Source organism: Pelophylax lessonae (assembly GCF_965119305.1).
Source record: "Pelophylax lessonae genome assembly, chromosome: 1".
NCBI classification, from domain to species: domain Eukaryota; kingdom Metazoa; phylum Chordata; class Amphibia; order Anura; family Ranidae; genus Pelophylax; species Pelophylax lessonae.
Genome location: NC_138768.1, coordinates 295957553 through 295977490, shown reverse-complemented (window position 1 = coordinate 295977490; position 19938 = coordinate 295957553). Strand labels below are relative to the sequence as shown.

General features: G+C 43.7%; 1 protein-coding gene across 1 annotated transcript in view; it reads left to right on the top strand.

Annotated features, from left to right (window-relative positions):
- Nucleotides 1–19938, top strand: part of KIAA1671 — a 297686-nt gene that overhangs the window by 260852 nt on the left and 16896 nt on the right. The window contains exon 7 of the mRNA XM_082258243.1: nucleotides 2435–2491. Within this exon, the coding sequence (XP_082114369.1) occupies nucleotides 2435–2491 (57 nt within the window). The remainder of the gene's footprint in view (nucleotides 1–2434; nucleotides 2492–19938) is intronic.

The following is a 19938-nucleotide window of genomic DNA, read 5'->3' as shown; positions in this document are numbered from 1 at the left end:
CCTCATCTGCTTTTTACCATCCAGGTTTCATGTGTATTCCCTTGGACCTATGTTGCCTTTACACCACATGGTTAAAACACGTCTGATTCTACACACTGGGGGTGGGGGTTTGCAGCCTGGAGTCATGTTGTCCTTTGCTCTTTGAGTCTATCTCATCCTTCCAGTCCTTTTTAGCTACAGGTGCACTCTATGCTTCCACCAATGCTGTTTCCCTCATTGGGTCAAAAAGTTTCAAAGGTTACAAAGACTTTCCCTTTACACCCACATTTCTAGTCATTTCTTTATGGAGTTTGGAGGCATCCAAGGCATTTTGCTTTCCATAAGCACTTAGCCTTGTGTTGGTTTGGTGAGAATTTTGTACAAAAGTGGTCTATTCTTACTGTCAGCCTGAGAGTATTTCTCCTTTACACAATAGGTGTTTGGAAGCACCTTTTACAGCTCTGTTTTTACTGGTGGTTTTTATCATGATTTTGGCTGTTTCTGTACTTTGTCAAATGCTGTTACTGTACTTTGTCAAATCACATGATGCCTGGTGCTGTTGATCCCTCATTTAGAGAAGGGCATTGAGCAGATGACTATAGCAATACATTTTAACTGTGATGGTTTGCTGGAAGCCTTCCATCTCCTCTCTTTTTTCATGTCAATATATTTGTTTAAGGCACTTTGGCTAAAGTGCTGGACAGCAGAACCCTTGTGTAAAAAGCATTTTATATACATGACCTTTGAGGGACAACGTTTCTTTAGACTAGCGCCTAACATCATCAGGGATGCTACCAGTGGAAAGAGAACCCATATTCCTCATTGGAGGTTCCTGAAGGAACAGACTGCGAAGTCTTCTACCTCTTTGAATGTTAAAAAACACTCCTTTCATTTCTACAATCCCTTGACCTATTCGTGTGAACTCTCCAAGCTTAGCTCCCTATCCATTCACAAGATCTAGCACTCATTGTCTGCCAAATCCTCAGACAAACTTTCCCCTGCATGCACTTTTCTGAGTGGGGGATGTTTTCTAACCCTTGTGGAAGCTTGGACAGCTTGTGTGTCCAATACGTGGGTGCAGGATGTGGGATCCGCAGGCTCCTGCACCCAAGTATCGCTGCCCCCTCCTCAGGGTCTCATCTGCAAACTTCCTGTGCCACTGCACAAATTAGCAGTTCTCCATTGATTCCTCTCAGGTCTTCCTGATTAATGTGTCATGACTCCGGTTCCTATGACACAATATTTCTAAGCCTAAAGGGGGCATTCTCCACATTCTGGATCTCAAAGCTTAAAACCTCTTCATTGGGATCTGGACATTTCACATGGAATTTACCAAATACCTTTAGTAAGGAGACCTTCTGGCTTCTGTAGACATAAGTAATGCTTACCTGTTTGCTGTGGGGCCATTGCAGTACCAGGTTGTGGCCCTGCTGTTTGACCTTTTATCTGTACCTTGGGTATTGGCACAGGGGCATTAATCAGTCAAGACTGAGTAGCTCACAATCTTGCCATGGAAAGAGATGTAGAGTGCATCCTGTCCTGGGCAGAACTTAACCTCCCAGCCTTGTCAGCTGTGTACATTCCAGATGTGACAGCAGGCAGATGTCTTCAACTAGCTGCACCTGGACCCAGGGGACTTTTCCGTTTATCCAGAGGTGTTACAAAACCCAGATGACAGGTCCCTTCGCCCTAAAGTGTTCGAGGGCCATACGTGCAGGTGGGGGATGTTGGATGTGGACCTTCTGGCCTCCAGGTTCAACAATAAACTGGACAAGTTTGTCTCCAGGTACAAGGACCTTCTATTGTAAGCAGTGAACACTCTGGTGGCTCCATGAGATCAGTGTATCCTGATCTATGCATTTCCTTTCTCAAAACTCCTTGCTTTTTTGCTTTGCAAGATGTTGTAAATCGACCTGTTAAGACTTCTGCAAGACCATCATCAAAGCCTATGCTCCCAAGGATCTGGTTGCACCCTTTCCTGCCACAGCACACTCTACTAGCTTTGCGATTGCTTTTTGGGCTACTTTGGCATCAGACACCTGTTTTTTGGATTTGCAAGACTGCCAAATAGTCTTGTGTTCACTTGTTCTCTAAGTTATAACGGGGATGTTTGGCAGCCCATTGATCAGCACACAGTCCCAAGTTCTCTTTTGCTTTTCTTGGGTGTTTTAGTTTTTGTTTGTTTGTTGTGTGACCCTTTCCTCAGTTGGACTGTTTTTGTATGTCCCCAAGCTTAAAACCTTCCTGTGTCTTTTAATGGATGAGAAAGAAAATAAGATTTTTGTAAAAGCTTAAATTGCTTTCTTGGAGACTATTGGGGGGCACAGGTCCCACTGTGTTTATGATCATGCTCTCAATACTGCTTTGCTACAAAAATGAGACATGCTGGTAGTAGGAGGGTTTATCTTCGGCTGGCCTATAGTTTTTTGTTTGTCAATGTCCACTTCTCCTATAGGCAGCAGTGTAACCCGAAGGTGTGGAAGACTCACTGTGTTCTTCAATGGGCTCAATGGTGAGTTACATAGAAAATTTTAACACATATATAATGCATGTTTGTTTTGCTCTCCAGCATGCTTGTATGCATTTTTAGGAGTATACGGTTCTTTTAAAATGAAACTCTTGGGATGAAAAACATTTACCCTTAAGTTCCTCTCCCCACTGCAAGGGTTAACTGTTTCTAGTTCCTAGGGGATGATTAAAAAGGTGATATAGATTCCCTTTTCCTCGCTCCTACAGGCAGCTTCCTCTTCCTGAAACTGGTCCCCTGGAGCTTCTTCCTTTTGCTGTCTGACGGATAACAGCTCCCTGACATAAATTCCTTACAATGCAGGACCAGCTGTTCTGCATTGTACAGTAGGATGCAGAGGGCCTGCCCACCTTCCGGAACAGACAGCGAAGGAGGGTGTATATTACCTTTTTGCTATCATCCCCTACATGAACCGAGCAGTTAAAATTGAAATCCAGGTATGACTTTTTATTGCGTATTTACATTGGTCCAGCTTGAACCTATGAAAGTATGCATATGCCATCCTTGTGGGATCCACCTGGAAGTGGATAGTCACTGCTACTGCAGTGATCACAGCTCTCTTCCGGGTCCCATGCCAAGCAGCTGCCCTTTTGCAGAGTACACACAAGGGATCGCTTGCTCTGCATGGGTGTCATTGCCCAGCATGTTGCATTTTTCTCAGTGGATGCAAAGCATTTATATAGCAGCAATAATTTACCCAGTGCTTTACATACTGTACATTCAAATCAGTCCCTGTCCTCAAAGAACTAACAAGCTCATGTCCCTATCTCAAATGCCAACATATATGCGCTCACATACTAGGGCCAATTTTGAAAGGAACCACTTAACCTACCTGTGAGTTTTTGGAGTGTGGGAAGAAGCCGATGTACCTAGAGCACAGAGAACATGCAAACTACATACAGAAAGCAATCGGGACAGGATCAAAACCAAGGACCTTAACCACCAAGATACTGTGTGTCTCCTTTCCTTTAGTCCTTTATATTTCATCCAATAGATTGCTGTTCAAAAAGTTCCTTAAATGGACCTTGTTTTTCCAAAGTAAAGAAGCTAAAATGTACATTGATTATGTGAAGAGATAGGACCCTTGCACCTTCCACTACATACTGCTATTTACAGTTCAGCAAATCTTTATGCCAATATATTAGGACAGGGAAGACTTGATAGTCTTCCTAGTTTTTTACTGATCGGTATTGACAAATCATCTATATTTTTACAGACGTTTATACTGCTAGTGAGTAAGGGCAGTTTGCCTGAAAAGTAAAACCGTTTAGTCAGCCAAATCTGAGAAAGAAGTGAAATCATGATGTACAATACACATTACAGCCTCCCCCTAATCCCACCATTCCTGATAGAGCCCCACCTCAGAAGTTTTCAGAAAGTTGGTGGGCTAGGCCTTAAGAAAATAGCACTAGAAATAGCACAACTCTGCCTCTCAGTGGATCAGGAAGGAATTTTTCCCCTGCTGTAGCAAATTGGATCATGCTTTGCTGGAGTTTTTCGCCTTCCTCTGGATCAACTGCGGGTATAGGATTGTGTATATAGGATTGTATGGTTGTCTTCTTTACTGTTTTTTTTTTTTTGGTTTAGCCAGATGGACTTGACCAACCTGACTAACTATGTAACTATATATGTAACATGGAAGCCCAAAATACACGGTGGCTTGTGAAAGATTAAAGTTTTATGTGCAGCTAAAACTATTTTTCTAGAAGTAGAGTAAAAAAGGATTCAACCCCTTGTCTGGATTTTACTGCTATTCTGGGTTCCATTACAGAGATTTTCCCTGACTTGCTGTCCCAGTGACAACCATGTTCTCAGAAAGTGAGGAAAAATCTCCAACTGCAGCACAGACAGAAATATAGACAGAAATGCCTTATGTTTAGCAAAGTATAGGAAACGTAGAACTTTTATTTCTTGTTTCCTGTCTGGAGAAACTGTTGTCACCATAAGGTGGAAACTCTCTAATGGAGCCCCAGATGGCAATAAATCCTGATAGTTATTATTTTCCCCACTCTTTCTTAAAAAAAAAAAAAAATGGCTTGACTAATATTTTAACACTGGGCATTCCAAAGCTTGGAAAGTTTTTGAATCCTTGATGATTCCTACTGAGGAACATCAGGGAGGAAATAATATACCCGCTTTAAAGATTGTGGATAATATACACAAATATTCTGCTTTGTTAGTGATGGCTATCCCAATAGCTGCCAATGTATTAAATACGAATAGTAATAGTATTTTCAGATTATATTAACGTTGTGTGCATTTGTGATTTAAAAAAAAAAAAAATGCCATCTGCTGCTATGACGCATATTATAATTTAGGGAAATTACAAGCATTAAATTCACTCCCAGTTTTGAGAATGCCTATAATCTGCTGTAGCGCACTCTTTCTTCCCTACTGTTAAAATGTCCTATATACTTTTAGAGCATCTTTCCAACTGTGTGATATGCTGTAGATTTCTGGGGTATGCTGCTGATCAACATGTGGAGGCTAAAAATACTTGAATATTTTATGTGCAAAAAGTAAGAATCTTTCTGGCGAGTGTTAGAAGATTGCTTCTGCATTGTCAGTGCATCCCTGCCCCCCCCCCCCCATAATCCACTGCAGGCACCCCAACAAACATCTGCAAATACCAACTTTCTGAAACTCATTATTTATATCTAGGTCTAGGCATGCCTCCCACTTTTTGCCCAACACTGCCTGAACTTGGTGAATCATACTGTTTTGATAGAAGTAAGGTAAAGTGTAGACTTTTGCCCCATATTGGGAATGTCAGTGTGAGGAACGCGATATTAGACCACTGCCCTTTTCACCAACTCGTGACAAATGACTGGGCAAATTCACATCGCTCTCGCTCACGGGACCAGAAATCTAGGTGCCAGCAACTTGAGAGCGATTGTCACTGGGTTATGATAACTAAGCAATTAACCCTTTAAACTGCCACCACCTGCATTACCGAAAAGCAGGACAATTCCACCAGATTGTGAATATTAAATTAAAACCACGCTTAAAATGTGAAGTGAAAAAATGCCTATAAAAATAAATATAGAATGTACGCAGCTGCTGTGTCTCTAAGTAAATCTTAGATAAAAATAGAAGATCAAATTTAAAACAGCGCTAGCAAATCTATAGTGACGACAGTAAAAATATGATGAACAAACAGGTCAATATATAAATAATTAAAAATATATTAATACAAAAGTCCTTTAAAAAATGCATGAAATCCAAAAAAGGTGCTCGGGTGCAGATAATCTATTCGAAAAGTGCTCAAGGTGACTGGCAAACCCTCTTGGTTCCCTACTCACCACAATGATAAATCTCAATCGCTTGAAAAATCAATCAGGATCTGATTTTTTTTCAAAAAGTCTTTGAAAACGCCCAATAGGCGGGCGAAACGCGTTGACGCACTTCCGGTACGGCTTGGATGCATCGTCACTTACGGTTTACTTCCTGGATCCGCAGTGGAACGCACGCTATCAGCAGCGTCCACCACCATCTGTCACTATACATTGCGATATTTTTTCTTCTGTTTGTGAGTATGGCTCTTACTTTATTGGGGCAATAAACGTGTATGAACATACTACACTATATGCAGTCCTTTTTGTTTCCTATTTGGGGTCCACGGAGGAGTTTTGGATCTATCCCACGGGAGACACTGCCGTCTTGAGTTATCCATAGAAAGAGGCTGAGTGCAGCATCCTGATTGATTTTTAAAGTGATTGAGAATTATCATTGTGGTGAGTAGGGAACCAAGAGGGTTTGCCAGTCACCTTGAGCACTTTTCGAATAGATTATCTGCACCCGAGCACCTTTTTTGGATTTCATGCATTTTTAAAGGACATTTGTATTAATATATTTTTAATTATTTATATATTGACCTGTTTGTTCATCATATTTTTACTGTCGTCACTATAGATTTGCTAGTGCTGTTTTAAATTTGATCTTCTAATTCCACCAGATTAGCAATAAAAATTAGTATTTTAAAATAAACATCTGTAAACGCAGTCACCACAAACAGGTAGATGCAGAAATGTATCAATTAGTAGTGCTCTTTAAGAGACGAGGATTCTTAAAATTTGCGTTAGGAAACTAGAGACAGCGTTAACACTTTTCAAACTATAGTTTTATTAATGAAAAGGTAAACAATGGTGCAAATAAAATGTTTACAAAAAAAATAAAGAACAGAGACAACAAGGCAACATAGAAATAAAAAGGAGTTGAGGGTGAGAATATCTAACAATGTCCTTGTTTAGCAGAGTCCAATCAGTCAAGCAAGATGGTGCATTGGATCTCAGATGATTTAAATGGAAATGTACAGTCATAGCTCATTTGGCTGTACATCTCCTATGGATCACAAGAGTGCCGTTTATTCTGCACTCCTGTGACCCATTTTTAGCAGAGAGCAGGCTGAAGTCTGCTCTCTGCTGACGTCACAGATGTCTGTCCATGCACCGCGTCATTACGACCACAGAGTCGCAATCCGCCAGGTGCCTGGAATAACACTGGGCTTAGACTCTGTGAGCCGCTGAGAGCCTGAGCCGGCTGCTTCCCGCCCCTCCACAGCTCAGCACTCCAATGAGTGAGAAGGAGGCAGAGCAGAGTGCTGCTGACTGACAGTCAGCAGCTCTTTGCTCATGGAGCTGTCGGAACCGAGCGATAGGCGGTGTTCTAAGGACTGGTTGCTGGGATGTCACCACGTTTATGACCAAGTCCCAGATACAGTTTTCTATAGGTACTATTTCTCTGAATACCTACAGGTGTACAGTCTGCTAACATGCATATTATTGTCCAGCATGAAATTTGCTTCGGAATGAATATAAATGACAGGTTTCAGATATCTACTTTACCTAGGAGGTTAAGGGGTTCCATTGGTTCCCCATATGGTCTGACATAGGGGTGTTTGGACTTATAGTTACATAGTTAGTGAGGTTGAAAAAAGACACCAGTCCATCCAGTTCAACCTATGATGAGTGTGTGTATAATTGTTTGTGTCAAAAGTACATTGTATACTCCTGTATGTTGTGGTCGTTAAGGTGCCTATCTAATAGTTTTTTGAAACTATCGATGCTGCCTGCGGATACCACTGCTTGTGGAAGAGAATTCCACATCCTCACCTCTCAAGCGTCTCCTCTCCAGAGAGAATACGTTTTTAATGCTTGTAGTCTTTCCTCCTAGCTGAAGTCCTCCATTCCCTTTATTAGCTTTGTTGCCCTTCTCTGGACTCTCTCCAGTTCCAACACATACTTCCTGAGGACTGGTGCCTAGAACTGGACTGCATACTCGAGATGCGGCCTGACCAGTCTTGTAGAGTGGGAGAATTAGCTTTTTATCTCTGGAGTGAATCCCCTTTTTTATGCATTCCGGTATTCTGTTGGCTTTGCTTACAGCAGCTTGGCATTGCATGCCATTGCTGAGCTTGTCATCTACTAGGACCCCCAGGTCCTTTTCCATCTTAGATTCCCCCAAAGGCTCTCCCCCTAGTGAGTAAATTGCGTTTGTATTTCTGGCACCCAAATGCATTACCTTACATTTTCCAACAATAAACCTTATTTGCCATGTAGATGCCCACCCCATTATTTAATTCAGGTCTTCTTGTAAGGTTTACACATCCTGCATAGAAGTTATTGCCCTGCCTCATTTAGTATCGTCCACAAATACGGAGATTGGGCTGTTTATCCTATCCTCTAGGTTGTTTATGAATAAAATAGGATTGGTCCCTGGACAGATCCTTAGGGGACCCCACTTTCCACACTAGACCATTTCGAGTTCTCCCCATTTATCACCACCCTTTGGACTCGCCCCTGAAGCCAGCTTTTAATCCAGGTACCCTATGGTCCATACCTACATACCTTAGTTTGTACAGTAAACGTTTGTGGGAAACTGTATCAAATGCCTTTGCAAAATCTAGATACACCAACTTGAAACTTTACAAATTATCTGAGGAAAATAAATTTGTCCTCATTATGGCTGTGCTGTTATTAGTTCATGAGATATGAAATAGAATGGGATTATATAGTTTATAAAGCGAGATATATTTATTCTATAGACTCCAGCTAAGGAATTTATGATCAAGTATCTGTTTTTATTTCTGGGTTGCTCATGCCTGCGAATGTGCCATTTTTTTGGGGGTTTCTAGACTGGAGTGTGTATTGGTTAATGGATTTGTCTGTGTCCAAATAATGGGCTGATAGAAGAGACCTGGCATCAGTTAACAGTTTGTGTATTCCATGAACTGAAGGAGAATGGAGGGGGCAAGGTCACTGTGGCTATGCCTCTTCTGAGAAAATGGCTGGCATGAGCTGAGACATGAACAAAATGGATGCTGCATACAGCTTTTCATGTGCCCGATGCTCACAACCATTACACCCGGGTTTTGTTGGGACAGTTGTCAGCCCTCAGTAAGGTGTTTTTGTTTTTTTTTGTCCTTTAATGTCTCATGAGAAATTAAAGAAAAATATGGAATCTGAAAGTAATCTTTTTCTATGTAGTCTGAAACTGTTTATAGAAGGTAGATCCAGAAAATACTCCCACACAGAAAAAGCAAGTTGTGTGGAATATCCACTTTGATAATCAGTTCACCCTGCATAATGGTCATTTAATCGCAAAGTCATGATTTAAAGCACATAACTTATGTGTAACAGTATTCAATTTTCACATATAAAGCTTGTAGAATGGGTGTACTTTTATTAGTCTTATGCATTCTTAAGCTACATATAGACTTTTAGCGTATTACATAAGCAGGAATACACTGCCTTTAGATTAAATACCACAGGAGTAACACATTATTAGCTGGGATCCCAATTTAAAAAAGATTGTGCGCCACTGAATTTTAATGGATGATGAATGAAGGAGACATGGTAAATGGAATGGTGTCAAAGTCCCATAACCTTGCCCACAAGTAAAGATTTAAAGATTTTTTCTCACTTTAAATATTAATTTAATCTGTACCATTCTGCTTCAGGGCAGTCCACCACCTTCTTTATAGCACTCTGTCATCTTCATTACTTATTTCTTACTGCATGATGTTTCCCACAACCCGAGGATGTAGTCACCATAAATAGGCTAAGCTTCCCAGGACTGTTCTAATGGATAAATCACCTCTTCGTTCTTAGTGAAGTGCATTCCATTATTTAGATACATGTTGTAAGACAAAAACCCAGCAGATCCATATCGTAATGTGAGATTTCTCTGTGTACAGCTGGCCCTCCTCATATGAAAGCTTAGCCGTTCCAGGAAATGTTCCTCTTATCACCTCTTCTTGCTGTACAAATCTAGGATTTTTCACACCCTGTACCCTTGCTGTAAAAACGAGACATTCACATCATAAGTAAGACACAAAACCAGGGGTGCTCAACGCATGGCCTACTGGCCCTCTGATGTGGCTCCTGACCTTGATCTAGGGAGGGGCATGCCCATGCTTTGGGATGGTGGGTCGCAAGCCCAGATCGCAGTTAACAGGTTACTGACCTGCCATCCCAGAGTATCAGAGTGCATGAAGCTGGCACTGGCAGCAGAGGGAGTAGGTGGCCGCTAAGTTACCAGGAGCCACATAAGCCAATGCTTCCTCTGTAGCGCCGCCTCCTGTCCCAGGTGGAGTGATACCAAATGCACTTCACCTGGGACCTTTCTAGCAGCTTGGAGAGCAATGCTAGCAGATGTTTTGAAAAGGAAAAGGTCCATTTTAAACATCACATACAATGCATTTTTGCAATGGGCAAATTCGAACTTATAAAAAAAGGGTTATTAGGCTGCATTCACACTGATCCACAAGTGCAGTGCATCTAAGGCTTTCCTGCGGGTTAGCTGCACTGAGCTCTAGACTTGGATTACATCCTGCGGGTTTGGTGCCCTTTCTGAAAGTGCACCAAAACTCCTGAATGCAGGAGTTTAGGTGCGCTTTCAGAAAGTGCACCACACACACAAGCTGTAATTGAAGTTTATGGCTTAGTTTAGCTAAATCATAGGAAAACCACAGGTGCAGTGCGCTGCACCTGCGGTGGGGATAAACCGCAGCACATCAGTGTGAAAGCAGCCTTATAGGGGATCAGGACATTAGGGCTCATTTTCATTTGAGGTGTGGGGGGGGGATGGGGGGGGGAGTAAAACTCTGTAGTTCATTGTGGCCCTGTGACAGTTTACCAAATCACTTAGTGGCCCTCTCTCTTCAAAAGGTTAAGCCCCCTGCTTTAAACAGTCTCATAATTACCTGGATATTAGATCCTTAGGGTCCCCCCAGTCTGGCCAGTGAGCGGAAATGCAGCTCCGCGCTAGGTCGGACGCGACATAGCTCCACTGGATTGGGGCTGGCCTGCGAGTTAAACATCTCGTGAGGACACATATGAACTGGCTTCGGCCTGAGTCACAGCATTTCCTCCTGCTCCACAGCACCCCCATTACGATTGAGCAGTGTCCTGTTCCTGGTGGGGTAAGTAGCTGTCCTCCCACTACCCCTGGTTGGCTTTGGGGTGGACATGGGCCCCTCCCTGGGATGGTCAGACCCCCGGGTACCCCCCAGCCTCTCAAAAAGTTCGGCCACTGTGAGTTTTTCGCCCACCCCCCTCTGGTGAGGTGATGAGCTGGCTTTGCAACATGCTCTTAAGGGGGGTTGGTTGTATTTGTTGCTGACCGTTTTATCCTGGGTGTGCAACGGGGGCGGGGTTTAAGCAGGGTTACCTGCCACCTGGGGGTTGGTGACTAGGGCAGGGATGTCCTCTGGGCTCCCTGCGGCGGTTGTTGGACTGCGAGAGCGGATGTTTTTACCATTTGCGGATACGTGCCTCACATGGCTTGATCCGGCCAAAAATTTAGGCTGCGGCTTTGCGGCTACTCATTTGAACCTATGTGAGGCAGCCCCTGTGAGGATGGCTGAAGCCACTGCCTCCCGTTTGGGCATCCGCCTACCCCTCCACTGCCCTGGGTGGTCGGCTTTGCTGGGGATCGCGTCATGGTGCCCTCAAAAATTTAGGCCGCGGACCTACTAGGCCACGCGTCGGGGGCCGCCATTAGGGGGCAGCCCCAGTGCATGTAGCTGAAGCTCACACTCTTCCTTTGGGCATCTCTGCCAGGCTGAGGATCCATACAATTGCGGCTGTATCCCCACAAACATTTATGCTACGGCTTGTGGCCTGCTTGGCCATATGGTCAACTTGGCACCTCCCTTGTACCGGGTGGCACCGTGGGGGTGCTTTATTATTGACAGTCTTGCTGCCATTATTGTGTGGGGCACCTGTCTTGTTTTAGCGAGGGTTCCCTGCCTGTGTGTCCGCATCACGGCGGACGGCCCCCCTATGAAGGGGGGCTATGTACTATTATGTCCTCTATGGAGGGCGACCCCCTTGTTTTTTGCGGGGTCCAATAGGTGGATCCTTGGCCAGCGTCCCCTTTGCGGGATCACAGTCGGCAGCCTCCCCTGATTGTTATGTTTTCGGGTTGAGCTCAGTATATAGCGACACTACTGGGTCTGCGTCCACTATCTGGCGTGCTCAGATAGTGAGGATGATTCCTCTTCTCCTCTAGTCGCGCTTAAATAGGCGCTGGTGGATACACTCTTTATGTCAGTGCGTGAAACTTTACAAACGGAGGTTGCGGCTGATGCCGTGTCCGAGGCACCGGTTCCTTTTGGCACCCACAGGCCCTCCAAAGCGGCGAGGGTGTTCCTCTTTCCGCTTACCTTGACATCATTGTCACAAAACAGTGGCGTTGTCCAAAACGCAGTGGTTGCTAGGCATTTTTTACTTGCAGTATCCTTATGAGGATTTACTGCATAAAAGGTGGACAGTCCCACCTTTAGTGGACTCGCCGGTTTCCAGGTCAAATTGAGTTACCTTCATCTCGGTTGAGGAGTCCCCGACCTCTACAGGTCCAGCTAATAAGAGGGCAAATGCTCTGGCCCGCCATATGTGCGCTGTGGCTGGTTTGGAAATTAGGCTGGTAATTACTATTGTCCTGGTGTCGCAAACTCTGACCGAGTGGGCTAAGCTTTTATGCCGGGACCTGGATTGAGAATAGCTTCCCCTGTCTTTGCGGAGCTTGCGGAGCGGTTGGTCCAGGGGCTACCGTTTGTGATGCCTCTTTGTATGCGGATCCTTTGATTCCTAGGCTGTCTGTATCAGCAGTGGTCCTTCGGGTTATTGTCTGGTTGAAATGCTGGTCTGCATACTAGTCTCCTAAGAAGGCCTTCTCTGATCTCCCCCTTTTAGGGGGTCGCCTGTTTGGAGCTGCTTTGGATGACATCAATAAGGTTCTCACAGGGGGAAGAGTACTCTTCTCCCGCAGGCTATCAAGGGCAAGGAGCCTTGTCATAGACGTGGGCCATTCTCCTCGGCTCCTAAGTGGCCTGTTTATATCTCAGGAAGATGAGGGAAAAACTCCAGACATTGCAGGAGGCAATTCAGCTTCTGTTGTTCAGCAGACGGTCTTCCTCCGGGCTTGCATACACGTGCTGGGCCTGACGGTGTCTACCCTCGAGGTGGTCTGTTTGCACAGTTCCACACAAGATCTCTCCTAAAGAGATTCTGGTTAAATGGGTCAAGGATCTGCGGTCTCTAGAGGTGACTTCGCTCTCTGGCACTTTGACAGGGAAAATCCTTCTCCTCCTGTACTGAACGATTGTCTCCACTGATGCCTGCCTGTCGGGGTGGGAGGTGTCCTCAGCACAGATGTGCTCATGGGGTCTGGACTCTGACAGAGCCCAGACTACTGATTGGTGTACTGAAACTCGGAGCGATCAGAATTTGTCTGGCTCATTGGACAATCGTGTTCAGGGTTGTCCGGTACAAATTCATTTGGAAAATGCCATGGCCGTGGTCTGTCAATCACCAAGGGGGCACAAGAAGTGTCCTGGCGGCTCGGTAAGTAGCCGGCATTCTAAGATGGGCTGACTGATTTGTTCCAGCCCTCTCTAATTTCTGCCATGACTCCTATGCAGGATTCAGGCTGAAGGGATTACAGTCGTTCTACTGGCTCCAGACTGGCCTCGCCAGTTTTGGTATGCCGATCTGGTACGGCTGGTCGCCTATGCTCCTTGGGGACTTCCTGTTAGGGAGGATCGGCTGACCCATGGACCAATCTTCCATCCTGCTTTACAGCCGATGGTTTTAATGGCTCAGCTGTTTGAACGCCAGGTACTGAAGGGTGGAGGTTTGTGTGAATCTGTGATTCCTACGCTGTTAAAAGCTAGGAAATCTGCCTCTAGGAAGATCTGCCATCGTATGTGGAAGGCGTACATTGGATGGAGTCTCTTGGGGTTCATCCTCGCTCCTTCTCGGTGGATTGGATCTTAACCTTCTTTTAACAGAGATTAAACAAAAATTGGCCTTGAGTACCATCAAGGGCCAGGTATCTGGTTTTGGTGGTCTTTTTCCAACGACCTTTAGCCACACACTCCCTGGTGCGTATCTTTTCTTGAGAGTGTCAGACATTTGGTTCCTTCGGTGTGGGCTCCATTGCTGCCCTGGAATCCTAATGTGGTGCTTTCAGCTCTACTAAAGCTTCTCTTTAAAAATATTCAGGAGCTTTCCCTGCTTACGCTGCCCTAGAAGGTGGCCTTCTTTGGTGGCTATCACCTCTGCATGCAGGATGTCGGAACCGATGGCGTTATCCTGTCGTTCACTTTATGGTGTTTTACAAGGATAAGGTGGTGCTTTGCCTCTGTCCCTCAATCCTTCCTAAGGTGGTCTCTGACTGTCATTTGAATGAAGACATTGTGTTGCCTTCCCTGTGTCCCAGGCCTCAACATCTGAAGGAAATTGCCTTGCATGTCTTGGATGTGGTCCGGGCAATTAGGGTGTACCTGGCATCTACGGAGTCTTTTAGGAAGTCAGACTCTCTATTTGCGCTCATGGACGGACCTCACTAAGGGTTGTCCACTTCTTCTGCGACCATTTCCAGATGGATCAGACAGACGGTGGTTCAGACCTATTGCATCAGGGGTCAGGTTCCTCCTTTCCCTGATTAGGCGCACTCTGCTAGGGGGCTTAGTGTCTCCTGGGCTTTCCGTCTTCAAGCGTCAGTGACGCAGGTTTTGTAAGGCGGCCACCTGGTAGTCGGTGCACACTTTTACAGAGTTTTTTGTAAAGTGGTTGTGTTGGCATCTGCGGATGCTTCTTTTGGCCACAACGTTTTGCTGGCTGATGTTTAGAGGACCTGGTCCTCTTTGAGGGTGTATTGTTTTTCAGGTTAGCTCCAGTTGTTTATGGCTGAGCTCTATGTTACCTGGTTGTCTATGGTTAGCCTTGGGAATTTTTTTCTGATGTTTTCCCAACCCTCATGTTTGACACTGCTTTGGGATGTCCCAATGGTTAAGAAGAATCAGGAGCTGTGTCCATCAATGAACGAAAGAGAAAATGGGATTTTTGACTTACCATAAAATCAATTTCTCTGATGTTCATTGACAGACACAGAATTAACCCCTCTGTGGAGTTGGTTTTCTTCTGACACTGCTTGTAACAAAACTAAGTGCCTATAGCTGAGAGTGGGTGTATACCCCCTGGGAAAGTCCATAGGCGTAGTCAAGCCTTTTTCTGCCTAGTGTCCTACTCCTGTAGGGGGCAGTATAACCCAGTGGTTAACCACTTGCCGACCGCCGCACGACTATCTACGTCGGCGGTCAGCCCCTCACAGGCAAACTGACGTAGGTCTACGTCGCTTGCTTGTGAGGGTCTAGGGAGCGAGCACGCTCCCCCGGAGGCGCGCTTCCGCGTGGTCACGGACCCCCCCGCGCGTGTGACCGGCGGACCCGATGTCCGCCGGTCACTCTGCGATCGGCGGGGGAGAGGGAGAAAGTCAGGCGGCTTGTGTAAACAAGCTGCCTGTCATTCTCCCCTGTGTATGATTGATGATCATACGGTTCTACTATGTAGAACCGTTGATCACCGTTCATACAGCTGAAGCCACAGCCAATCACAGTAGAAAGCACGCCCCTAGGGACACACATAGCCCCTCCCTTTCAAATAAAGTTAACCCCTTCACTACCAGTGTATTTTTACAGTAACAGTGCATATGTATAGCACTGATTACTGTAGAAATGTCACTGGTAACCCCAAAAGTGTCAAAAATGTCAGTCAAGGGTCGATCTGTCCGCCGCAATGTCGCAGTACCGCAAAAAAAATCGCAGATTACGCGTTAAAAAAAACCACAAAAATCTTTCCCTTTGTTAGTAAACGCAATAACTTTTGCGCAAACCAATCAAAATATGCTTTTTGCGATTTTTTTTTTTTTTTTTTACCAAACATATGTAGCATAAAACAAATTGGCCGAAAATGTTAAAAAATTTTGATTTTCACATTTTTTTTTTTGGGGGGGGGAATTTCATATAAAAAAATGTGAAAAATATTGCTATTTTTGCAAAATTTACGCTCTTTTTTGTTTATAGCGTGTGATCAAAAAATCGCACAGGTGATCAAATACCACCAAAAGAAAGCTCTGTTTGTGGGAAAAAAAGGACGCCAAATTCGTTTAGGTACAGCGTCGCACGACCGCGCAATTGTCCGTTAAAGTCACGCAGTGCCGAATCGCAAAATACCCCCTGGTCGTTTAGCAGCCAAATCCTCCGGGGCTTAAGTGGTTAAGAAGTATCAGGAGCTGTGTCCGTCAATGAACATCAGAGAAATGACTTTTACAGTGAGTCAGAAATCCAATTATCTTATACATAGATTGTTATGGCTGCAGTGTGATGTGTTGTTTTTTTGCACAATACTGCGTAAAATTTATGGTAACTGACGATGGTAACTGACCTCATGCGTTATTCTGTTTTACAGTTTAGATTAAAGCTGCACAAACAAAGCGGTGTGCTCATTGTCCAAACTGGTTTAACTAGTCTGACAGCATATGATCTGTCCTAGGCAAGCATATTATAAGATTATTTGGGACTAAAATTTCATCAGGTCTCAAACATTTTAAGGTGTGTGTAAACCCTAAACAATAAACCTTTTTGCCCCCCTCTGGTTGGTAAATCGAATAAATTGTATTTTTGGGAAGTGCAAAAATTACCTGTTGATTCTGCAAAAAAAGGCAGTGGGCTTCTAATTTTCTGTGCAAATCTGTGTTATCAGCCCTGCCCAGTTTTCCTCTATACACTACAGAACCCTTTCTCCCTATGTCATGGAGATAACGAAAGAGGGAGGTGTTTGTAGTCCATATCAAGAATGCAGCCTGGGGTAACAATGCTGTTCTTCTATAGATACAGTACAGTTAGTGAATTTTGTCGCCAGGTGAAAATAAAGGGAGTAAAAAGCCTGAAGAAAGAAAACGAATGCAGCCACCATACCTGTGGATTGGTAGGCTGCAATCTACTATATTTTTGTTTTTAGGTTTAGATATGCTTTTAGAAGTGTGCAGCAGTTTCATGCACGTTCTTTTGAATGAATTATGACTAGAAAAATGGTAAAAAAAAAAATAAAATACTGCCACATTTGCATTGAAATAGAAGCACTGAAACTGAACCGCGGCTTAATGTAAAGGTGTTTTTGTAAAATAGTTTTGTTAGAAGGACTCCATTCCAGGCTAATTCACCTTAACACAATTATATCTGCTTGCCAAAGCAATGCGAGGCCCCATTTTAGTTGCTGCCTCAGGCATATCTCTGCTCATGCACTGTCAAAGAGCATTTTGCTTTAGATTCTGGCAGTCCAGTGTCTATTGTACATTAGTGTGCATTAATTTAGTAATAAAGTAACATGCAGCTCAGTCAGTAGGTGGAAGTGGTTTGTGTGTTTCACTTGCTGCACAGCCCATTGAGGCCTGCTCTGCCTTGTCTGCATTGGTTAGAGGCACACTGGTATTGTCATTGTGATGTGACTGCATGCCTATAAATAGACGCATGACACTCATACAGCAGGGAATCAGCAGCGGCTGACGTGAGCCTCCGTACACTGCTAAATCCAAATATTTACTGATATGGGAGGACAGCCTCTGGTATCTACTTCCCTAGTAGGGCAGTGATGATGGGGAAGAGCCATTCCTAAAAGAGCCCAGCTTATCTCATTATCCTTGTTTACAGGATAAGTCATGGCAGAACCGCAGACACCTTTGCTGGAAAGAACATTTGTGCTTAGAGCCTGCAAATCATGTATTGCGTAGGGAAGCCGGTGACAGGAATTCTTAGTCATTGCTACAAACTTTACCTTATTTTCATTTTTGGTTTGGCTGTTACATTTTTACTCGTTACATATTTTCATGATTGTATTTTTAGTTTAGTGGTAATCATTCTGAAAACCTACTAAATACCTTCTGAGATAAGCTGATATTGATGACCTGAAGAGTACGTTGCTTTTAGTCCTTTCTGAGCACGTATTAACAAGAAAAGCAATACAGTTACTGTGCTGCACCTTAAAATAGAAAGCACAGTCTGCATATGCGTGAATAAATATGGCCACCGTGTACATTTATCTTTACACTAAATCAAGCTTATTCGGTCAGGTATACACAATAAAAAGAGCATATACTGTGTATTTAACAGATTAGGAATATAGATTTACTTTAACCGCTTGCCGACCGCCGCAAGTAAATTTATTGCGGCGGTCAGCCCCGGCCAGGCAGAGTGACGTTAATTAACGTCACTACTAGCCTGGGAGGGTCTGGGGAGCGAGCACGCGCCCGCGGAGGCGCGCTCCCGCTCCCACGCGGTCACGGACCCCCCCGCGCGTGTGACCGGCGGACCCGATGTCCGCCGGTCACTCTGCGATCGTCGGGGGAGAGGGAGAAAGTCAGGCGGCTTGTGTAAACAAGCTGCCTGTCATTCTCCTCGGTGTAAAAACACTGATCATACGGTTCTACTATGTAGAACCGTTGATCAGTGTCCTTACACCTCAAGCCACAGCCAATCACAGTAAGAATCACGCCCCTAGGGATACACACAGCCCCTCCCTCTCAAATAAAGTTAACCCCTTCACTACCAGTGTATTTTTACAGTAACAGTGCATATGTATAGCACTGATTACTGTAGAAATGTCACTGGTAACCCCAAAAGTGTCAAAAATGTCAGTCAAGGGTCCGATCTGTCCGCCATAATGTCGCAGTACCGCAAAAAAAATCGCAGATCGCCGCCATTACGCGTTAAAAAAAAAAAACAACAAAAATGACAAAAATCTTTCCCTTTGTTAGTAAACGCGATAACTTTTGCGCAAACCAATAAAAATACGCTTTTTGCGATTTTTTTTTTTTTTTTTTTTTACCAAACATATGTAGCATAAAACAAATTGGCCGAAAATGTTAAAAAATTTTGATTTTTACATTTTTTTTTGGGGAATTTCATATAAAAAATTGTGAAAAATATTGTTATTTTTGCAAAATTTACGCTCTTTTTTTGTTTATAGCGCAAAAAGTAAAAAGCGCCCAGGTGATCAAATACCACCAAAAGAAAGCTCTGTTTGTGGGAAAAAAAGGACGTCAAATTCCTTAAGGTACAGCTTCGCACGACCGCGCAATTGTCCGTTAAAGTCATGCAGTGCCGAATCGCAAAATACCCCCTGGTCGTTTAGCAGCCAAATCCTCCGGGGCTTAAGTGGTTAAAGTGGAACTACACTGCATCTGAGCACCACAAACCAAAATGCTATTTAAGCCATTTTTATTATTCAAAGCAAACTCACCCATCCATTTATGTCCCCATTATTTCGTTTGTTGATAAATCACATTGAAAAACAACCATCTAGCATTTCTGGCCATGGCCATTATGAGTAAGGGCAGATGATTAATTTTAGCGTTTACCTCCTTGAATCCATCTGTCCTTGGCTCAGGCATGCAGGCAGGAGGGTGTACTTAGCTGCAAAAACTCCTCCTCCCCTCCCGAAGACTCCTGGGATGGGGATGTATGACATCATTTGAAAAATGTTAAAAATCTAATTTGTGGTGCCTCTCCCAGTCTGATTCCAAAAAACCTTACAATATCGTGTAGCTGCTCCTTTAGAATTAAAATGAAATGGATGCCAATAGGTATGTTGCATTTAGATCAATAAAAATATTTGTTACAATATCATAAAGTGCTCATACTAGAAATAACAAGGTGATATAACAAGTGCTATAAAAAAATAACTACACCACAAGATGTATACACTGGTGTTGGTGTTTAGGCTCTGTACCATGTGAGTTTTTTTCTACTTTTCTTATTATGCACCGTTTGTTTTACCCCCTTAATAACCAGTCCATTTTTTGCTATACGGCACTGCGTTACTTTTACTGTTAATTGCACGGTCATGCGACACTGTACCCAAAATAATATTTGATTTTTTTTCCCCCTACAAATAGAGCTTTTGTTTAGTGGTAATTGATCACCTCTGCAAGTTTTATTTTTTGGGGTATAAACAATTCTGAAAAAAAAAACTATATTTTTTTGACTTTCTGCTATAAAACATTCCCAATAAAAATATGTAAAACTCAATTTTTTTCATCTCATCATTTTAGGCCAATATGTATTTTGCTACATATTTTTGGTAAATAAA